This window comes from Triticum aestivum, chromosome 6A (genome assembly GCF_018294505.1).
Source record: "Triticum aestivum cultivar Chinese Spring chromosome 6A, IWGSC CS RefSeq v2.1, whole genome shotgun sequence".
In the NCBI taxonomy this organism is placed as follows: domain Eukaryota; kingdom Viridiplantae; phylum Streptophyta; class Magnoliopsida; order Poales; family Poaceae; genus Triticum; species Triticum aestivum.
Window position 1 is genome coordinate 573,732,108 of NC_057809.1, and position 18,234 is coordinate 573,750,341.

Consider the following 18,234-nt stretch of genomic DNA (forward strand, 5'->3'; position numbering starts at 1 on the left):
TTAAACCTTAATAATTGTTATTTAGTGCCAGCTTTGAGCATGAATATTGTATCGGGATCTCGTTTAATTCGAGATGGCTACTCATTTAAATCCGAGAATAATGGTTGTTCTATTTATATGAGAGATATGTTTTATGGTCATGCTCCTATGGTGAATGGTTTATTCTTAATGAATCTCGAGCGTAATGCTACACATATTCATAGTGTGAATGCCAAAAGATGTAAAGTTGATAATGATAGTCCCACTTATTTGTGGCACTGCCGCCTTGGTCACATAGGTGTCAAACGCATGAAGAAGCTCCATGCAGATGGACTTTTAGAGTCTCTTGATTATGAATCATTTGACACGTGTGAACCATGCCTCATGGGTAAAATGACCAAGACTCCGTTCTCAGGAACAATGGAGCGAGCAACCAACTTATTGGAAATCATACATACAGATGTGTGCGGTCCAATGAGTGTTGAGGCTCGCGGTGGCTATCGTTATGTTCTCACCCTCACTGATGACTTGAGTAGATGTGGGTATGTCTACTTGATGAAACACAAGTCTGAGACCTTTGAAAAGTTCAAGGAATTTCAGAGTGAGGTTGAGAATCAACGTGACAGGAAAATCAAGTTTTTGCGATCAGATCGTGGAGGAGAATACTTGAGTCACGAATTTGGCACACACTTAAGGAAATGTGGAATAGTTTCACAACTCACGCCGCCTAGAACACCTCAGCGTAATGGTGTGTCCGAACGTCGTAATCGCACTTTATTAGATATGGTGCGATCTATGATGTCTCTTACCGATTTACCACTATCTTTTTGGGGCTATGCTTTAGAGACAGCCGCATTCACTTTAAATAGGGCTCCGTCGAAATCCGTTGAGACGACACCGTATGAATTATGGTTTGGGAAGAAACCTAAGCTGTCGTTTCTAAAAGTTTGGGGATGCGATGCTTATGTCAAGAAACTTCAACCTGAAAAGCTCGAACCCAAGTCGGAAAAATGCGTCTTCATAGGATACCCTAAAGAAACTATTGGGTATACCTTCTACCTCAGATCCGAAGGCAAGATCTTTGTTGCCAAGAATGGATCCTTTCTAGAGAAAGAGTTTCTCTCGAAAGAAGTAAGTGGAAGGAAAGTAGAACTTGATGAAGTATTACCTCTTGAACCGGAAAAGGGCACAACTCAAGAAAATGTTCCTGAGGTGCCTGCACCGACTAGAGAGGAAGTTAATGATGATGATCAAGATACTTCTGATCAAGCTCCTGCTGAAATTCGAAGGTCCACAAGGGCACGTTCCGCACCAGAGTGGTACGGCAACCCTGTCTTGGAAATCATGTTGTTAGACAACGGTGAACCTCCGAACTATGAAGAAGCGATGGCGGGCCCGGATTCCGACAAATGGCTAGAAGCCATGAAATCCGAGATAGGATCCATGTATGAAAACGAAGTATGGACTTTGACTGACTTGCCCGTTGAGCGGCGAGCCATAGAAAATAAATGGATCTTTAAGAAGAAGACAGACGCGAATGGTAATGTGACCATCTATAAAGCTCGGCTTGTCGCTAAGGGTTATCGACAAGTTCAAGGGGTTGACTACGATGAGACTTTCTCACCGGTAGCGAAGCTGAAGTCCGTCCGAATCATCAAAGACCCCAGATGCTTGGTGTTCAAGAGGAGAGATGTCACATGTCTTTAAGAGGGGAAAGACATGTTCGGTTGCTTGCTTTAGCTCAAGCTCTGTTGTTTCTTTTTTGTTGCTCTGATTTTCTGTTCCCTATCTTCTGCCAATATCCCATGCAGATTCAGGGGGAGCAAGACATCTAAGGGAAGGAAATCTCTGATTTTATTGCATATCTTTACCTTTGGGGACATGTCTATATCCAATGTGGTACTTAGTACTCACTCTACATATCATCCCAGTCTTGGTTCTCTTGTGGTTTCTCTTGTTTGCTCTGGTTAGTAGGTGTATCTGTGTTATTTAACCTTGTTTGCGCAGGTTCATCCCATCCTAATCCAACTCAAGACCACAAGGTAAGTATATGCATCACAGTCATGTGAATGAGAAGTTCTTGCTGATGTACATACTGTTTGCAAGAAGGACTCACGAGCATGAAGGTACATTTCTCACATTCACATCATTTGCTATGATGCATATAGCCAAGATACATGTAACACATTGCTTACTCTGTCATGTTTACGCATTCACATGCTCCTATATTCAATATTCACATGATTGCATACATGTAGGGGGAGCCTATGCTTGTTACATGTCTTTCCAAAGCTTTACTTGCTATTCTCTATATCTTTATCTAACGCTTTGATGTATGTTGTCATCAATTACCAAAAAGGGGGAGATTGAAAGCACAAGTGCTCCTTGGGTGGTTTTGGTAATTAATGTCAACATATCTCTTGTTGGACTAACACTTTTACCTAGTATGTTTCAGATAAGTTCAATAATGGAGTCGCATGGACTAGAGGATGCGGAACCCCTTCAAGATGCTAAGGACAAAGGATTGTCTCAAGCTTCAAGATCAAGACTCTACATTTTCTATTTTAGTGATCCAAGATCACATTGAGTCTATAGGAAAAGCCAATACTATCAAGAGGGGATGAGGTGTTGCTTAATGGCTTGCTTGCTCAAAGTGCTTAGTGATATGCTCCAAAACCCTCAACTACCTTCCCACATCCACATATGACCTAAACCAAAAGTCAAACTCGGCCCCATCGATTCTTTCTATCCGGCGCCACCGAGTTTCAGATGTCATAGCCACTGCCACAAACCCTAGCAAATCGGTTTCACCGACAGGGATCTCGGTCTCATTGAGATGGGATTGTAATCTCTCTGTGTATGTCCATTACCAAAACCGGTCTCACCGAGTTTGAGCAATCGGTACTACCGAGATTACAATGCAAACTTTATGGTTAGCTTATTACCAAATCGGTCCCTCCGAGTTTGTGTAATCGGTCTCACCGAGTTTGCCTGACCAACTCTCTGGTTAGCTTATTACCAAAATCGGTCTCACCGAGTTTGTGTAATAGGTCACAATGAGATTACATTATGCCCTAACCCTAACCATATCGGTCCTACCGAGTTGCATCTCAGTCCCACCGAAAATCCTAACGGTCACTAGGTTTGCTGAATCGGTCCGACCGAGTTTAACCATTCGGTCCCACCAAGTTTGGCAAATTGTATGTAACGGTTAGATTTTGTGTGGAGGCTATATATACCTCTCCACCCACTCTTCATTCGTGGAGTGTCGGGGGTTTGGTGCGACATATGCCAACGGATGGCTTATCATGGTGGGGGCAAGTAGAACGTCGCCGGTGCCTGGAAACGGGATGAGGCGAAGACATGCACGCCGGCGAATCTTACCCAGCTTCGGGGCTCTCCGGGGAGATAATACCCCTACTGCTGCTCTGCGGGGTCCCCGCATGATCACTATGGCAAAGTGCTTACACGGTTGCTCCTTGAGCTGTTTTTGGTGGTCGGAGAGGGCAAGGCTAGCTCTCTCCCTTCTATATGATCTGGTCTAGAGCTAATGGGTTCCAACCCTTTGCATGGGTGCCCTGGGAGGTTTATATAAGCCTACCCCCCGGGGGTACAATGGTAATCCGGCTGGGCGCAGGCCTAGCTGTCAGTGTCTCTGGCCTCCGTCTTCTCTGCTGACTGCTGGGGCCCGCCGGCTGGCGGGCCCCGCTGACTGGCCGGGTACGGAGCCGACAGGCCACGTCCGCCGCGGGCGGGTCTTGCCGGCTGCTGATTACTGTAGTCGTACTTCTGATGACGCGGGTTTGATCATGAGGTCATGGCAACAGCCCCGCCGCCTGGCGGGCGATCACTGTTGCCACTCCCCATCTCGTCTTGATTAATGGCGCATGGGCCCCGGGGGAGGGCTCGGCCGACTCCCCCGGGCTGACTCTCGTCGGGTCCGACTGGAGGTTCTCCCGCCGTCTCCCGAGGTCTCACTGACTGGTGGGCCCTGCTGCTTCCAGGCCATACATACAAGCTGTCGTGGGTCTAGGATTCGGCCCTGCGGTGCTGATGTCAGGGCCGGCATGGCAACAGTGCCACGCCGCACGGAGATCTTCCGGGGTACGACGTGCTGTGGCCATGCCTGCCCTTGGTGGGGGGCGGGGGTGGGCTTGTTGTAGCCACGCCCCTGCCTCGTCCCCTTTGATGAGGTCATGGGATTTGTTGGAGTCGCAGGCCGACTCCCCAAAGCCGTCTTCTCTGGAAGTCGTCCCTGGGACTCGGCAGTGAGCGGGCAGTCGGCCGCCTTGCCGTCGACTCCTTAGGAGGCGGCTCTTTGTCCTGGGGTCTTGAGGGGCGCAGCCTGCCCCGATGTCTTGAAAGGTTATGGGACTCGGGTTGGCCTACCCGTGGCCCATTACTCCGACAGTAGTCCCCGAAGCTGGTGAGGCGCCGCGGACGATCGGCCGAGAAGCCTCAACAGTTTCTCTTTCCGGGTGCTCAACACATGGTCTTTGATTGATTTCTGCCGGGCCGACTAGAAGGAGTCGGACTTGCTCAACTCGGACTCACTCAATTCCGACTTGCTCAGTATTTCGAACGTCGCGGCGGGATTCAAGTGGCGTGCTAGCTAAGCCTCCAGGCAGCCGCCCGTTCTTGGCCTGTCACACGAGGGCACATGGCTAGGCCGTCCTGCCAGCCTACGCGCGCGACGGGACAGGCCCATAGGCGGGGCCCGCCACTACCGCGCCTCAGCGCCCGAGCGGATCCGCTGCGGCCCCGGTGGATGGTTGGGATTCCCGTGGAGTTACTGCACGCAGTAACTTTATCGTGGATCGTGGGGGTCGTGGGGTTGTGGGCGCAGTAAATCCCCACGTCCGCCCCCTCGGCTTCGCAGCCCACGAGGCTATAAGTAGGGGGAAGAGGGGGGCACACGCGCCCCTCCTTCCCACTACTCGTTCTCTTCCTCCTTGCTGCTCCTCGCTCTCCTCCTTCCTCTTCTCTTCTTCGCTCCGCCGCACGCCCAAGCTCCGGCGAACGCTGCAGCGACAGCTCGCGATGAGTTCTTCCTCGGCCGCCCCGCCTCCCCCAGTGCGCTCCGGCACCTGGGACGGCTCCGAAGTTCATGAAGACCACATTGAGTTCGTCCGCCGGACCCGTCGGCTTCCCGGCGAGGATCGCGTGCAGGTGCGTCTTGCGCCGAAGGGGGAGATTTCCCCCGCACCGCAGGAGGGCGAGCGGGTCATCTTCCGCTCGCACTTCCTGCGCGGGCTGGGGCTGCCGGCGAGCAGTTTCTTCCGGTCTTTCCTAGAGTTCTACGGCCTCCAGCCGCACCACCTCACCCCCAACGCAGTGGTGCTGCTGTCCGCCTTCGTGGCCATGTGCGAAGGCTTCCTCGGAGTCCTCCCCACCCTCGAGCTCTGGGGGGAGTTCTTCTTCTCCAAGCTCGGCACCCAGGCTGCGGGCGTGCCGGCTCAGTGCGGCGCTTTCATCGTCGTGCGAAGGTCGGGGGCCGACAATCCCTTCCCCTCCATCTCGCTGATCAAGTCGGTGAAGATGTGGCAGAGATCCTACTTCTACGTCAAGAACGCCTCCGCGAGGGGAGACTGGGTCAACTTGACGGCTTCCGAAGCCGGCCCGCCGGCTGGGCGACTGCCCAACTGGTCGTACCGGGCCAAGTCGCTGACGCCTGCGGGAGCCGGCGCCAGCACGCGACTCCGAGTGCTGACGTAATCGGAGGGTCTGACTGGTCCGGATCTGCTGGCCACCTTCGTTTCGTGCCGAGTTCTCCCACTCCAAGACCGCCCTCATATAATATGCCAGATGAGCGGGCACCGCGACCCGAGTCGGATGTGCACCAAGGACATGCCTCACGAAGAGGTGGCCTTCATGGTGAACTACCTCTCGGACAGCAGGCTCCTGGAGGACTGGCGATTCGGCAAGGAGCCGTACTCCCGCGCCAACCCCCCGCCCGTGGTGAGTCGCCTTTTTTCTTTCTTTGGATTGTCTTCTTCTTGCCGAGTTTTGTTTTGACCAGTCGGCTTTGGTTAGAACCCCTCCTTCACCCACCAGCCGGCACCTCGGGGCCGGCCTGCGAGTTCCTCGCCGACCGGGCGGAGAGCAACGTCGACGACCCCGATCTGGGGGCGGCGGCTCTGGAAGATGACGCCGAGGGAGGAGGAGGAACAGCAGGCGACTTCAGGCCTTCGGCCACTTTCACCGACTGGCCTGACGACGACGCCGAGGGAGAAGTCGCCCCTCGCCATCGGCCAGGAGCCAGCCAGCCTGGCGCGGGTTCTTCTGTCACGCCGGGCGCTCCAGGCGGCGGGAAGAAGCGCAGGGTCGTGCCCACCTTGTTCGACAGTCGGCCGAAGAAGCCCAAGGGTTCGGCTGCGGCGACCCGGCGGGACGAGGCGGCCACAAAGGCCATCCGCTTCCGTAAGGAAGTGAAGAAGCCGTCGTTGGTCTCCACGTAAGTATTCTATTTTCAAAGTTTTATTCTTTCTTCGTGATTTTTCTGAGTCTCTGCTTGCCCCTCTTGCTTCAGGGCTCCCCTCTCTCTTGAGAGGGTCTCCGCCGCCTCCGTCATGGGGTCAGCGGAGACGTCCGCCACCACTCGGTGGATTGACCCCGTTGCTGACCTCCGGGAGGCGACGGAGCGGAATGCGCAGGAGAAGCGCAATGAAGAAGAGGCCCTCCGCCTGGAGAAGGCGGAGGCCGACAGGGCGGAGGCCTCTGCTAAGAAAAAACTAGCGGAGGCCGAAGCCGCCGCCGCGGCGAAGCAGCAGGCTGAGGAAGCCGCACGCCGCCAGTCGGCAGTGCTCGTCACCCCGTTTAACTCTGCACCGCCGCCTGCAGAGTTCGTGGGGCAGACTGGGGAAGCCGGCGGGGAGAACCCCGTCATGGAGGGGGAGGGCGGCGACCCCTGTACGCCGGATGCGAACGTTCCGCCGCCGCCTCTGCCGCCGTATGAAGGTGCGCAGGGCGAGCAGCCGGCGGGCCCTCCGGTGCCGCCGACCAAAGACGAGGCCGTGGCGAGGCTACTCCTCCAAGTCGGCTCGCCAACGCGCTGCCGTCTGGAGAAGGCGACTTCGGCGCCCCGTCCCCTGGAAACCGGTGCTGCCAGCTCGGCGATCTTCCGGGGTACGGCGTGTTGTGGCCATGCCTGCCCTTGGTGAGGGGCGGGGGTGGGCTTGCTGTAGCCACGCCCCTGCCTCGTCCCCTTTGATGAGGTCATGAGGTTTGTTGGAGTCACAGGCCGACTCCCCAAAGCCGGCTTCTCTGGAAGTCGTCCCTGGGACTCGGCCGTGAGCGGGCAGTCGGCCGCCTTGCCGTCGACTCCTCAGGAGGCGGCTCTTTGTCCTGGGGTCTTGAGGGGCGCAGCCTGCCCCGATGTCTTGAAAGGTTATGGGACTCGGGTTGGCCTACCCGTGATGGGGTGGTACTTGGGCGGTGGTGGCCCAGTTGTCTCGGTTATCCTCCTCCTCCTCCTCCTCCTCCTCCTCCTCTCCTGTCTCATCCCCTACTTGACGTCTAGCTTAACTTGGGCAGCAGGTTTCTAGTCTCTCTGTTCGTTTCTTCTTATTTAGGGTACTGGATTCAGCGCGCTCTTGTGGTGGTCATGCTGTCCTTCTCTCATATGGGTTGTGTTAAATTTCAGAACATGTTCTTTGTTTGTGGTGAGGTTTTTACATGTGCTTTGTCTGTGATCATGACCATGTGTCATCTTTCTGTTTCATGTGCTGCAACTGTATGCTCACAAGTGTATACTCCTCTTGGGCCTATGTACCGCTCTGTTGAATTTGATAGTCTGTCAAGTTTGCATCTTTAAATATGCTGCTAAATGTTTTCTATGGATTGTCATCATGTACTGCACCTAATCACTCCTGGTGATGAATTCATCTTCATGTCCTGCACATATCTATACTTTAGAGAACTACTCCCTCCGTTCCAGAATGTAAAGTCTTCGTAGAGATTTCACTATGAACCACATACGGATGTATATAGATGTATTTTAGAGTGTAGATTCACTCATTTTGCTCTGTATGCAGTCCATAGTGTAATCCCTACAAAGATGCAAGTTACTGCTACCGTAATATCTATGTAGTGACCAAGTTATGCAGCTCATCTATGCAAGTCCGTCTACTGTATATGTCGAAAACTATAAGTTCAGTCCACAGAGTACTTAGAGAACTAAGTTATGCAGCTCATCCGTCTTTGAGTGTTTGTTGAACAATCTATCTGAGTTACCAACTTCACTTCACCTATGTTTCTTCCCTTCATCTATTTGTCGTATGGACGACTCTTGTTTGTTTGCAATTCTTACAATTTGGGGTCTAGTCTCTTATCTGTTTGTGTAGGGTAGTTAAGTTTATGTATGGCTTTACAGTTCAGAACCTTTTTTTTGTTTGCTGAGGTTTGAAACAGTGAATGTACCTTGCGTGTGATCATGACAATGTGTTACCTGTTTCATGTGCTAGATAATATCCATGTCAACCATGTTTATACTCCTTAGCTTATGCTATGGCTTGCTTTTGTTTATGAATTGAAAAAGTTGAGCTTGGTTCAGTGTACTGTCCTGTTGGGTATGAACCGTCCTGTTGACCTTGGTTACTTGATAACCTGTTGAGTTTTCATCTTCGAATCTGTCACAATATGATGGCTGTCATGTTTTTCCATTCTTGCATTCTTCATGTTTTGCCATCTTTCATGGAAGGATACTAAATTTGTTTTAGAAGATGAATTGAGAATAGGGTATACTGGGTTGTGCGCTTGTGGTGGTCAATTGTTCATGCCCATAGAAATTTATGCATGCTCATGTGTCCTTCTCTCATGGATTGTGTTACATTTCAGAACATTTTGTTTTGTTTTGTTTTTGCTGAGGCTTGAAACAGGGCATGTGCTTGACCATGTGTTGTCTGTTTCCCGTGCTAGAATTGTACGCGCATGAGTAATATCCATGTGTATACTCCTTCGCTTGTGTTATAGTGGTCCCATTCACCGTCCTGTCGACTTTGGTTACTTAATAACCATGTTTTGCCATTTATGCAAAATAAACTGTATGATTTGAGTATTGTCATTTTCATGGAGCAGCTAATGCCATAAGAAAGATTCGAAATGTGTTTCCGGTGTGACATTGGAGAATTGTCTGTTTCACGTGTGAGAATTCTATATGCACAATTGACATCCTTGTCGATCATGTTTTATGTCATTTATAAAATCCTTCTCCCTGGCTTCTGTTTTCGCTTGCTTTGACCGTTAATTACTTAATGTATCAAGTTTGCATCTTTAAATCTGCCGTGATATGTTAGCTTGACTTGTTAAAATCAACATTCTTCCAGTTTTGCCTTTTCAAGCAAAATATATGATGTACTGGCAGTTCACGGGTCTGACTCTGTATAGAAATCTTAGCTCCTGAAGGTGAAAGCTTTCGTTTTATATCTTCCATGAGTGACATGGCTATTCCAATTTATATTACATCTATGTGATTACTCAGAGCTTATATGACTCCACTTCACAGTCTCATGCTTCCTCACAAAGACATCCAACTAGTAAAAAGGTCCCGGGCTACCCGGCCATACCAGGGTGCTGTGCTCGCGCTTTGATTTTTATGGTCATCCGATGAATTTACTGCTCATGGTTTTACCCCTCGTCAATAGGTCGGCCGTTCGCACTGCTCTCAACCGCCTGGCGGTTGTTTGAGTGTGTGAGCGTTGGGTCCGCGCGTGTGTGGGGCCCGGGGTCTAGTGGCAAGAGGGCAGGCCGTGCATGTGGCGTTGGCATTTGGGTCGTCAATGTTTGCCTCTTGTGAGCGGGTCGCGTGCTCGTCCTGGTTTGTCTTTTGAGCTTTTGAATGGGCAAGGGCGACACGAGGATTGTCGGTGGTGTACTCGCATGTGCTCTATCTAACTGACTTCTTCAGTGCTCGTAGTTGCTGCTTAGACCCACTGTAGTGGCTTGGGTGATTAGGTGGCTGGGTTTGTTGTTTTTTGGTTCTTTTTTACTTGGCGAGGGCCACGTGTCGGTGTGGCCCGTACTGCGACAGCGAGGTCAGAGGAGTGGATGAGCATGGCATGGTGAGGTGGGTTTCGTACGTGCGTCTGTTCTACCTAGGTGTGTTGCACTCTGGTGCGTTGACGGTCCCAGTTGTAATTTCGGCCCATGTTACAATGACATGGGTGTTTCTGAATCGGGGAAGGGTGTCCGCTCGTTTTGCCCGCTGTATAAAAGGGTGGGCTCGCTGGGTAAAAGAGAGACGGTTGGCAGGTGAGATTAGCACCTCTCGTTTTCCCTTACTTCCCCGATGACTTCCCTTGCTACCGGGCCCTCCCCTTGCTTGTCCCCACACGTTGGTCATGGGTTTCTGTTGTCTGTGTTGTTTTTGTTTTATAGGTTACATTGCTTGGAACACCGATCTATCGGCGCCGCACGGTCCTTCTCTTAGAGCAAGTATAATAGAATGATGTAGGCGGGTTATAAAAGATGCCACATCGAATTTATGCCTAGTTAGAGGAGAGAAGAGGGAGAGAAAAGAGAAGCGGGCTACAAGCTTACAGCCGGCTGTAGCACGAGACCCAACAAAGTAGATGAGCCATATATTAATTGTATGACATACTAACACTAGTAGAAAAAGGGTCAAACGTGAAGCACATTAGTGCCGGTTTGAATTAGAGTCGGCACTAATGTGTACATTAGTGCCGGTTCGTGGCGGCGATCAATAGTACCGGTTCGTGGCGAACCTTTAGTACCGGTTCAGGCCACGAACCGGTACTAAAGAGGCTGTGTCAGCTTGCGGTCAGGCTATGGCCCCACCATCACCATTTAGTGTCGGTTCGTACCACGAACCGGTACTAATGAGGTTATGGCAAGTTGTTTTTAGTCCCACCTCGCCAAGAGAGAGGCAGTATGAGCGGTTTATAAGCCGTGAGTGCACAGACAATGACGAAGAGTTGCAATGCTCACCTACATGTTGATTAGCTTCAAGCCTTGCGGAATAGCATAGATTGCACTGAGCTATGTGCAGTGCAGTCTACACTGTTCCGAATGGCTTGAAGCAAATTAACCAGCATTGCACCCCTTTTTTATTTTTAATAACTTATTTAAACTTCGGACTTCTTTTGTGTTCAGTATGCAGCATTTAAAGCGACGTCATCAATTTCCAACATGTTCTGACATCATTTGTTGTTTTTCGGTCATTTACCTAATTGTTTAGAGAGCTAAATAACCGTGAAATTGAAAATCACTACAAAATGAATCCTGAAAATGTTAAAACTTGGCATGGTATCATCATATCACCCGCATAGCATGCGCGAAAGAGTAGAGAGGGTCACGGCAAAAACTGGACGCACTTCGTGTACAAACTGGACAAACTCTTTCCGAGTATCAGGGTTTCGGAGTCCGGAGTGGGTACTAATGTGCAACTCTTTGCTTGGTTTTGTTAGGGTGGTCCCTAGGAAGTCCCAAAACAATGGCATGAACCACCTCTACACAAGATTCCCTCATGTTCGTCGGTTATGGTACTTTCAGCCTATAAGTACTTAGACTCGGAGTGAGGAATCGATGCCGGTGAAGACCCTACACAAGGAGTGAGTGAATATTTGGCATGTACCACCCTAAGAGCACTTTTAAACACATGGTATGCCAACTCCTAGCTTTTCGTGCCATCCCGATGCTCCGGAGCCCCTCTATGGCGAAACCCTAGCCCCTCTACAACTTTCACCGAAGCCCAGAGTGGGTACTAATGTGCATCCCGTCGGTGCCGTGGCCGTCGCCGTCTTCACTGGCCGCCGGTGTCGTCGTCGTCGCTGACAAGGTCGACGTAGTCCGGCGGCGTCCAGAGGTGGGCCGGAGGTGCGTGGTGGACGGGGGCCGGCTGGACGGCCGGAGGTGCCTGCACCACCTCCTCCCGTGGCGAGGCCTCCCGCTTCGGTGACCGCGGCAGAGTGGGGCACCAGTTCACGCCCACGCCGGCGGCCATCTCCGGAGCAGTGCAGAACCAGCCCCACTCCTGGCCCAGCAGCTGCTGGAACGCGGCCGGCGGGTCCTCCCTCCTCTCCTCCTCGACGGGGAAGGCGACGTCCCCGGCGGCAGAGAGGGCCATGGCCTCGTCCAGGCCGTCCCACTGCCGCTCGTCGTGCGTGTACATGGAGTCGTCCATGACACGCTGCAGGAGACGGGCCTCCTCCTCGTCTGTCATGCGAGGAGGTGGAGGGGGCGACGGAGACGGCGACGGCGTGGGCATGACGCCGCGGACCCGCCTACGCCCGCGCTCCTGGGCGCGCTCCCGTGGCCGCCGCGGCCCCGTCGAGGTGCCGGTGAAGGAGGCGCGCCTGGTGTCATGCTCGTCACGAAACCACGTGTCCCACAGCGGGGAGTCGGGGGCGTACCTGGCGTCATAGAAAAGGTCGTCGGGGAGGAGGCGGCGGCGGCGCTCGATCTCCTCGGCGCGCGCACGGCCGCTCTTCGGGACCGGCGGGATGGGGACCCGGTCGGCGGAGAGGTGCCAGTCATTGGGGAGATGGGCGTCGCTCCAGGGAACGGCGTCCTCGTCTCCCAATAACGGCGGCAGACCGACGCCAGGACGTAATGCCGGTCGCGCTCGCCGGCGGACGTGGGCGCGATAGAGAAGGCGGGCGGCGCGGGGGCCCGGCGTGGTGGCGATGGCGAGGCGGGCTCCTCCTTCACCGAGCCGCGGCGGCGTCCCGACGAGGAGCCGGCCTCGCGGTCATGCCTGCCTTTGCGGCCGTAGTTCCAGAGGCCCATGTCTGCGGGCGGCCGGCCGGCGAGGTCTAGGCTAGGGTTTGGGACGTGGTCGCCGTTGGTGGGTTTCGAGGAGGCCGTGGGGTGGCATGAGGCAGTGTGGACGACAACCCGTCCATGCTTCCCACTTAAAGAAGGACGACGACCGCTCGACGTGCGGATGACAGGTGGGGCCGCCCGCCCGTGTGCATTGATGTGGGCGGGTGGGAGGTAGGTGGCCGCCTGCCACGCGGCCCCGACACGGACGAGCGCGCGTCCGTTTGGTGTCCGCCACGACCCAAATCCGGCGCAAGTTTGTGCTCGAAATGGATCGGCCCGGACACAAAACGGGCAAGATGGGTTCGGGCCGTCACACGCTGGGCCACCTCCTTTGTCCATTTTACCCCAAACAAACGGGGCCGGACAGGATAAGGTCGTACGGTGGAGTTGGCCTTACCTCTTGTGAGCAGGTCGCGTGCTCGTCCTGGTTTGTCTTTTGAGCTTTTGAATGAGCAAGGGCGACATGAGGATTTTCGGTGGTGTACTCACATGTGCTCTATCTAACTGACTTCTTGAGTGCTCTGTAGTGGCTTGGGTGATTAGATGGCTGGGTTTGTTGTTTTTGGCTCTTTTTGACTTGCGAAGGCCACGTGTCGGTGTGGCCCGTACTGCAACAGCGAGGTCAGAGGAGTGGATGAGCATGGCATGGTGAGGTGGGTTTCGTACGTGCGTCTGGTCTACCTAGGTGTGTTGCACTCTCGTGCATTGACGGTCCCAGTTGTAATTTCGGCTCATGTTAGAGCAACTCCAGCGAGCCGACCCGAACGGACGGCGTTTTTGTTTGTTTTTTGTTCGTTTCGGTCGGCCAGGCGGACACGGATGTCCGCTTTCGCGTTTGGGCCCATTTTAACGGTGCTAGAAAAAAATAACGCATACATATTAAAAAAGAAAAACAACATTAATAAAACATAAAGCTGGCCACAAAGGCCAGCGAGAGTCCACGCGTTCATATTTGCATTTAAAGAAAATAAAAAGAGCCTAAACTACGAGGCAGCGCGCTGCCCTAGGCGGTTGCGTCGTCGTCGTCCTCGGGGCCCGTGAGGTCGAGCGTCGGCGCCGGCCCGGCCCAGGAGAACGCTGTGTTCCAGAGTGCGGTCATGTCAGGCACAGGCGGTGCCGGCGCGGGGGGCTGTGCGGCCGCCTCTGCAGCCGCGGCTTGGCGCTGCTCCTCCTCGAGGTCGCGCTCGAGCATCTCGAGGTACTCGCCGTCGCGGCGCTCCTCGGCCACCTGGATCTGGCGCCAGTGCTCGAGGTACGCCGCCTTCTGCGCCGGCGTCGCCCCCATCCAGACCGGCGGAGCGCGTACCCACTCACGCACTACTCCCGTCCATGAGTAGCGCTCGATGGGGGACGGCTCGGGCTCCAGCTGCTTCTCCGACTTGACGAGGCATCGGCGGGGGGACGGCGGGACCACCGACGGCACCACATAGTCGCCCGACGCGGGGAGGGCAAGTGCCTGCGCCATTGCCGCCTCGTAGCAAGCCTCCTCTTCCTCCGTCGCCTCCGCCCTGCGCCGCTCGTCCTCCTCGCTCTCCTGGTAGACGGCCGCAAGGGCCACCTGGTAGGCGTTCTCGGCCGCCTAGTCCTCCTCGCGGACGATGAGCGGCGGCGGCGGCTCGCTCCGGTCGACCTCGCGCACGCCCCGTCGCCTCGCCTCCTCGTGCTCGAAGGCGAACCACCTCGCCCAGTTGGGCGAGTCGGATGCGTAGGCCGGCTCGCGGTGCTGCTCCGGCGTCAGCAGCGCCCGCCGGCACTGCACCTCCTCCGCGTGAGCCCTAGCCGTCCACGGCGTCGCCGGCACTGGGATCCTATCTGGATCCAGATGCCAGTCGTGCGGTAGGGTCACGTCGGGGTATGGCAGAGGCTGGCGGTGCCGCCAGTGCCACTCCGCTTGGTGCACTGTCACATTCATGCGCTGCCTCTGCCGGCGAGGCGCCGGCGGAGGCGGGAGGAATTCTGCGGGGAAAGGGGTGGCGGGGGCCTTGCCCTTGGCCTTGCTGCTGCCGGCGTCGAAGAAGAGCCCCATCTCGTTGAGGTTCTGATGGCTAGGGTTTCCGGCGATGGGGGAGCAAAGCTTGCCAGATGTGGATGGCGAGTTTGAATGGGGACGGCCCTGCCACACGGTTGGCTTAAAAAAGGATGAGCGCCGTCGCTGACGCGTGCGCCTGATTCCACTGTTCTAGGGATAGAATAGGTTCATCTGGTGGTGTGTATTAGCTGGTTAACAACTCTTCAACTGCCGACGGTTCCGCCCAGAACAACTGACCAAAGATAATCGTCTCATGTGAGATCTTAGAACTCCAACCCCCTGGGTGTTGGCAGTTCAGGAGTATCAGCGGTTTCACTAAAATTGTAACGTAGTGCAAGATCAGTATGCTGCCTGATATGCATCAGAAAGAAGGATTAGGCATACGTGGCGGCAGCTCTTGTGAATGCAGTGTGATGTATAAATCTGAAAAGAGTTGGTTAATGCCTTAATGGAGTACTGGGGGATTTAGCATAGGCTTGGTTGGATCTTGAGCCTTTCTAATTGATGCTTCTGCAGTGACATCTCGGCATGTAAAAAGTAGCGTGTTATTTTCTGACAAATTACAAAATGGAGGGTGGTCAAACTTTTTTTATGACAGTAATGGCGGCGAGCTTTCAGGTTCAGGAGCTAAAATTCTAGATAAAGTCAACCCGTACCAATTTAATATACTCCTTTGTTACTCAAACGGATGTATCTAGTATCATTTGAACGACAAGTAATTTCGGACGGCGGAAGTATGTTGCAATAGCCATGTTACTCATGGAAGATATCAAACAGAACATACTATTTTTCATAAAAGGTGCAGCAGAATAAGGAATCAGATTCACGTGGAGGAAAATTAATCACATGAGATTCTTCAGCTTTCAGGTTCAAGAGCCAAAATTCTACATAAAGTCGACCTGTATAAACTGCCAAGAATCTCATACATGTAATATAAATTGCAATAGCCATGGCACTGGCAGGTACTAGGGATCAAAAGAAACATATGTTTTTTTTTTCACAAAGTGCTGCAGAATAAGGAATCCGATTCATGAACAAGCGCACACTGATCCTCATGTTTTGTATCTATATTTATCACACCAATTCCTTCGTTGCAAAATAGATGACTCAACTTTTTACTAACTTTAATCCAAAGTTAGTGCAAAGTTCTGTCATCTATTTTGAGACGGAGGAAGTACCTATCATCCTGTGATCTATTCACTCCGATCCATAATATAAGAGCGTTTTTTGACAATAGTGTAGTGTAAAAAACGCTTTTATATTATGAGACAAAGTATCTGTCTATCTATATCAATGTATCTATCATACTTTGCATAGCTGCTTCATCTATCCTGGGGGATGCACTCAACGTACGACCTGGGGAGCTCGAGGCAGTGGATTTCTTGAGCCTACGCACCCGGGTCGCGCTATCTCGGCCGCTGGCTTCCGACGCCCTACCTCGAGATGCTCAGCAATTATGCTCGGTTACCTGGTCCGATTACAATGGCGGATGGATGTTACGGCGACCGTCGTCGTAGGGAGTCTTGGACGTACTAGGCTCTGCACATGTTTGTTTTTTTGTGCCAGCAAAAAAATATACTGGAAGCACACCCGTGACACCCACGATCGAGGCTGCAGCGTCCCTCTCTGTTCACTCCCATTATACTCGCTCAATGGAGGAGGGCATGGTCAGTCAGCGCTCCCATGGCGAGGAGCTCTGCCCCATCGATACGGCACAGCTCGACGCCATTGGGTACGAATCAAACATTTTTCTTGCTGATTTACAAGATCTGGTTCAGATTCCCGAACGCTGATTATTTCTTCCAGAAGCGTGATGATTCAATCTGGCCATGGAAGTATGATTAGCTGCATGTTGACGGAGGCAGCTGGAACTGAACCTAGATTTAGCTCTCCGCATCCCGTCCGGATAACTCTGCAATACGCAGATAGAAAAGCTAAGCAACATACGGATAAAATCAAACCTGTTGCCGCCCAACCCCCTAACTCCCATCTGCATAAGTGGCTTTGCCAAAGAAAATTGGGACTCGTAATTACCTCCTCCCTGCCAACGGCTGATGGCGCCGGAGATGGCTCGCCGCGATGCGCGTCCAAATCTGCTTCCGCACACCCGGACGGGCCAATGATTCCCCTGCTCCCTCTCCAGGAAGTGAAGCTGCCCCTCAGATCTCGTTTCTTCTCTCGTTCTCAAACTTCATCCGCTACCCCCGCCGCCGACCTAGCTCCACAGGAGCACGGAGGAGAATTTGTCACGGGACGACTGCGGATGACTCCTCTGTCTTCTTTCTGGAGATGCCTGCTTCCAAGCCCACATGCATCTGTCCTTTTGTGCTCCTAGCCCAACTAGGCCGATCACGGCCATGTACGTCTGTAATCCTCTGCCAGCAAACATGACCCCTAGTGTTTTCTGTTCCATGTGGCGCACATCCCAAAGAATATGCACGTCCAGGATAGCAGTACCCGGGTGCGTAAGCTCACAGGAATGATTTCGGGGAGCTCGACGTAGCCCTTGGTGAGCAAGTCGACGCGTATCTTGGCGATGACCAACCGCGAGTTGTTGGGCCCACACCTCTTCGTCTCCTCGTCTAGCGTCCGCCTCCGCTCATCCAGCCACACCAGCGGATCCGCCCCGGCAGGCGGTTCGTCCTCGGCGGTGGAGGTCAAAAACCAGTTGGCGAACTTGAAGGCGTCGATGATGGTCTCGTCGTCCAGGCGAACCATGCCTTCGGGGGTCGGGGTCGCGGTGGAGGGGTCGTACTCCCTGAAGATCCTGTCGGCCGCATCGTCCAGCTGAAGCTCGTCCAGCGCCGCCGCCTCGGGGAAGCTTAGCAGACTTTTCTTGAGACTCTCCCGCCGCATAGCGAGGTCGGCCAGCGAAGGGAACGACGCCTCACCCGCCCCGGCGTCGGGGACATCGCCGGAGCCGGGCGCCTTCCTTTTGATGCCGGGTATTGGTGGGCGGATCTACTGGCTACTGGCTCGCCGCGGAAAGTGGGAGGGATTTTGGGGCGGTGAAGGCGGCGGTGTCGTCTCGATCTATATTAAGCCGGGAACTTAGGACCTTTTTTTATTCGAAGAGAGGTCGACTCGGTGTCGGTCCGTCGCCGCCATGGACTCCCTGACCAGGCTGCAGCTGGGCCAGGCCCACGATCTAAATTCTCTGTAAATTGAAGTCGATGGGCCCTAAGTTCAATAAAAAAATAGAAAAATAAGTGAAGGTTACCCCTTGCAGGGACTGGGGTCAATTGAGAGCTGCTACATGCACGACAGTTATCGCACGAAACACGGACGACATGCCATATCCACCATCCAAGCCCAAACCTAAAACAGCACCAGCAGTTGGATTAGTCATCGTCCGAGCGTCGTTCAGCCAAATGTCGTCTGTGAAGTACTTTTGGGGTCAATTTTGGTTGGACTGGGAGTACGTCAAGTCAAGTGGCACGACGTGT

General features: G+C 53.4%; 1 protein-coding gene across 2 annotated transcripts; it reads right to left on the reverse strand.

Annotated features, from left to right (window-relative positions):
• Positions 1 to 15,708: 15,708 nt before the first annotated feature.
• On the reverse strand, positions 15,709 to 17,810 carry LOC123128613 (uncharacterized). 2 transcript variants are annotated; one of them, XM_044548663.1, is made up of 2 exons: positions 17,287 to 17,810; positions 15,709 to 16,157 (listed from the first exon to the last, which is right to left on the reverse strand). In XM_044548663.1, exons 1-2 carry the CDS (start codon positions 17,642 to 17,644, stop codon positions 16,111 to 16,113), a joined length of 405 nt encoding a protein of 134 aa, XP_044404598.1. In that variant the 5' UTR covers positions 17,645 to 17,810; the 3' UTR covers positions 15,709 to 16,110. The 2 variants fall into 2 exon arrangements, with proteins under 2 accessions (XP_044404598.1, XP_044404597.1); XM_044548662.1 differs by having other exon boundaries at positions 15,715 to 16,146; positions 17,276 to 17,810.
• Between the last annotated feature and the right edge of the window lie 424 nt (positions 17,811 to 18,234).

What these genes read in the sequence shown, in the direction of transcription:
- LOC123128613 (XM_044548663.1), bottom strand. Translation starts at nt 17,644, where the DNA reads ATGCGGCGGGAGAGTCTCAAGAAAAGTCTGCTAAGCTTCCCCGAGGCG. An exon ending in CTTGCTCACCAAGGGCTACG is followed by an intron (nt 16,158 to 17,286) that starts TCGAGCTCCCCG and finishes AAATCCACTGCC; the next exon opens with TCGAGCTCCCCAGGTCGTAC.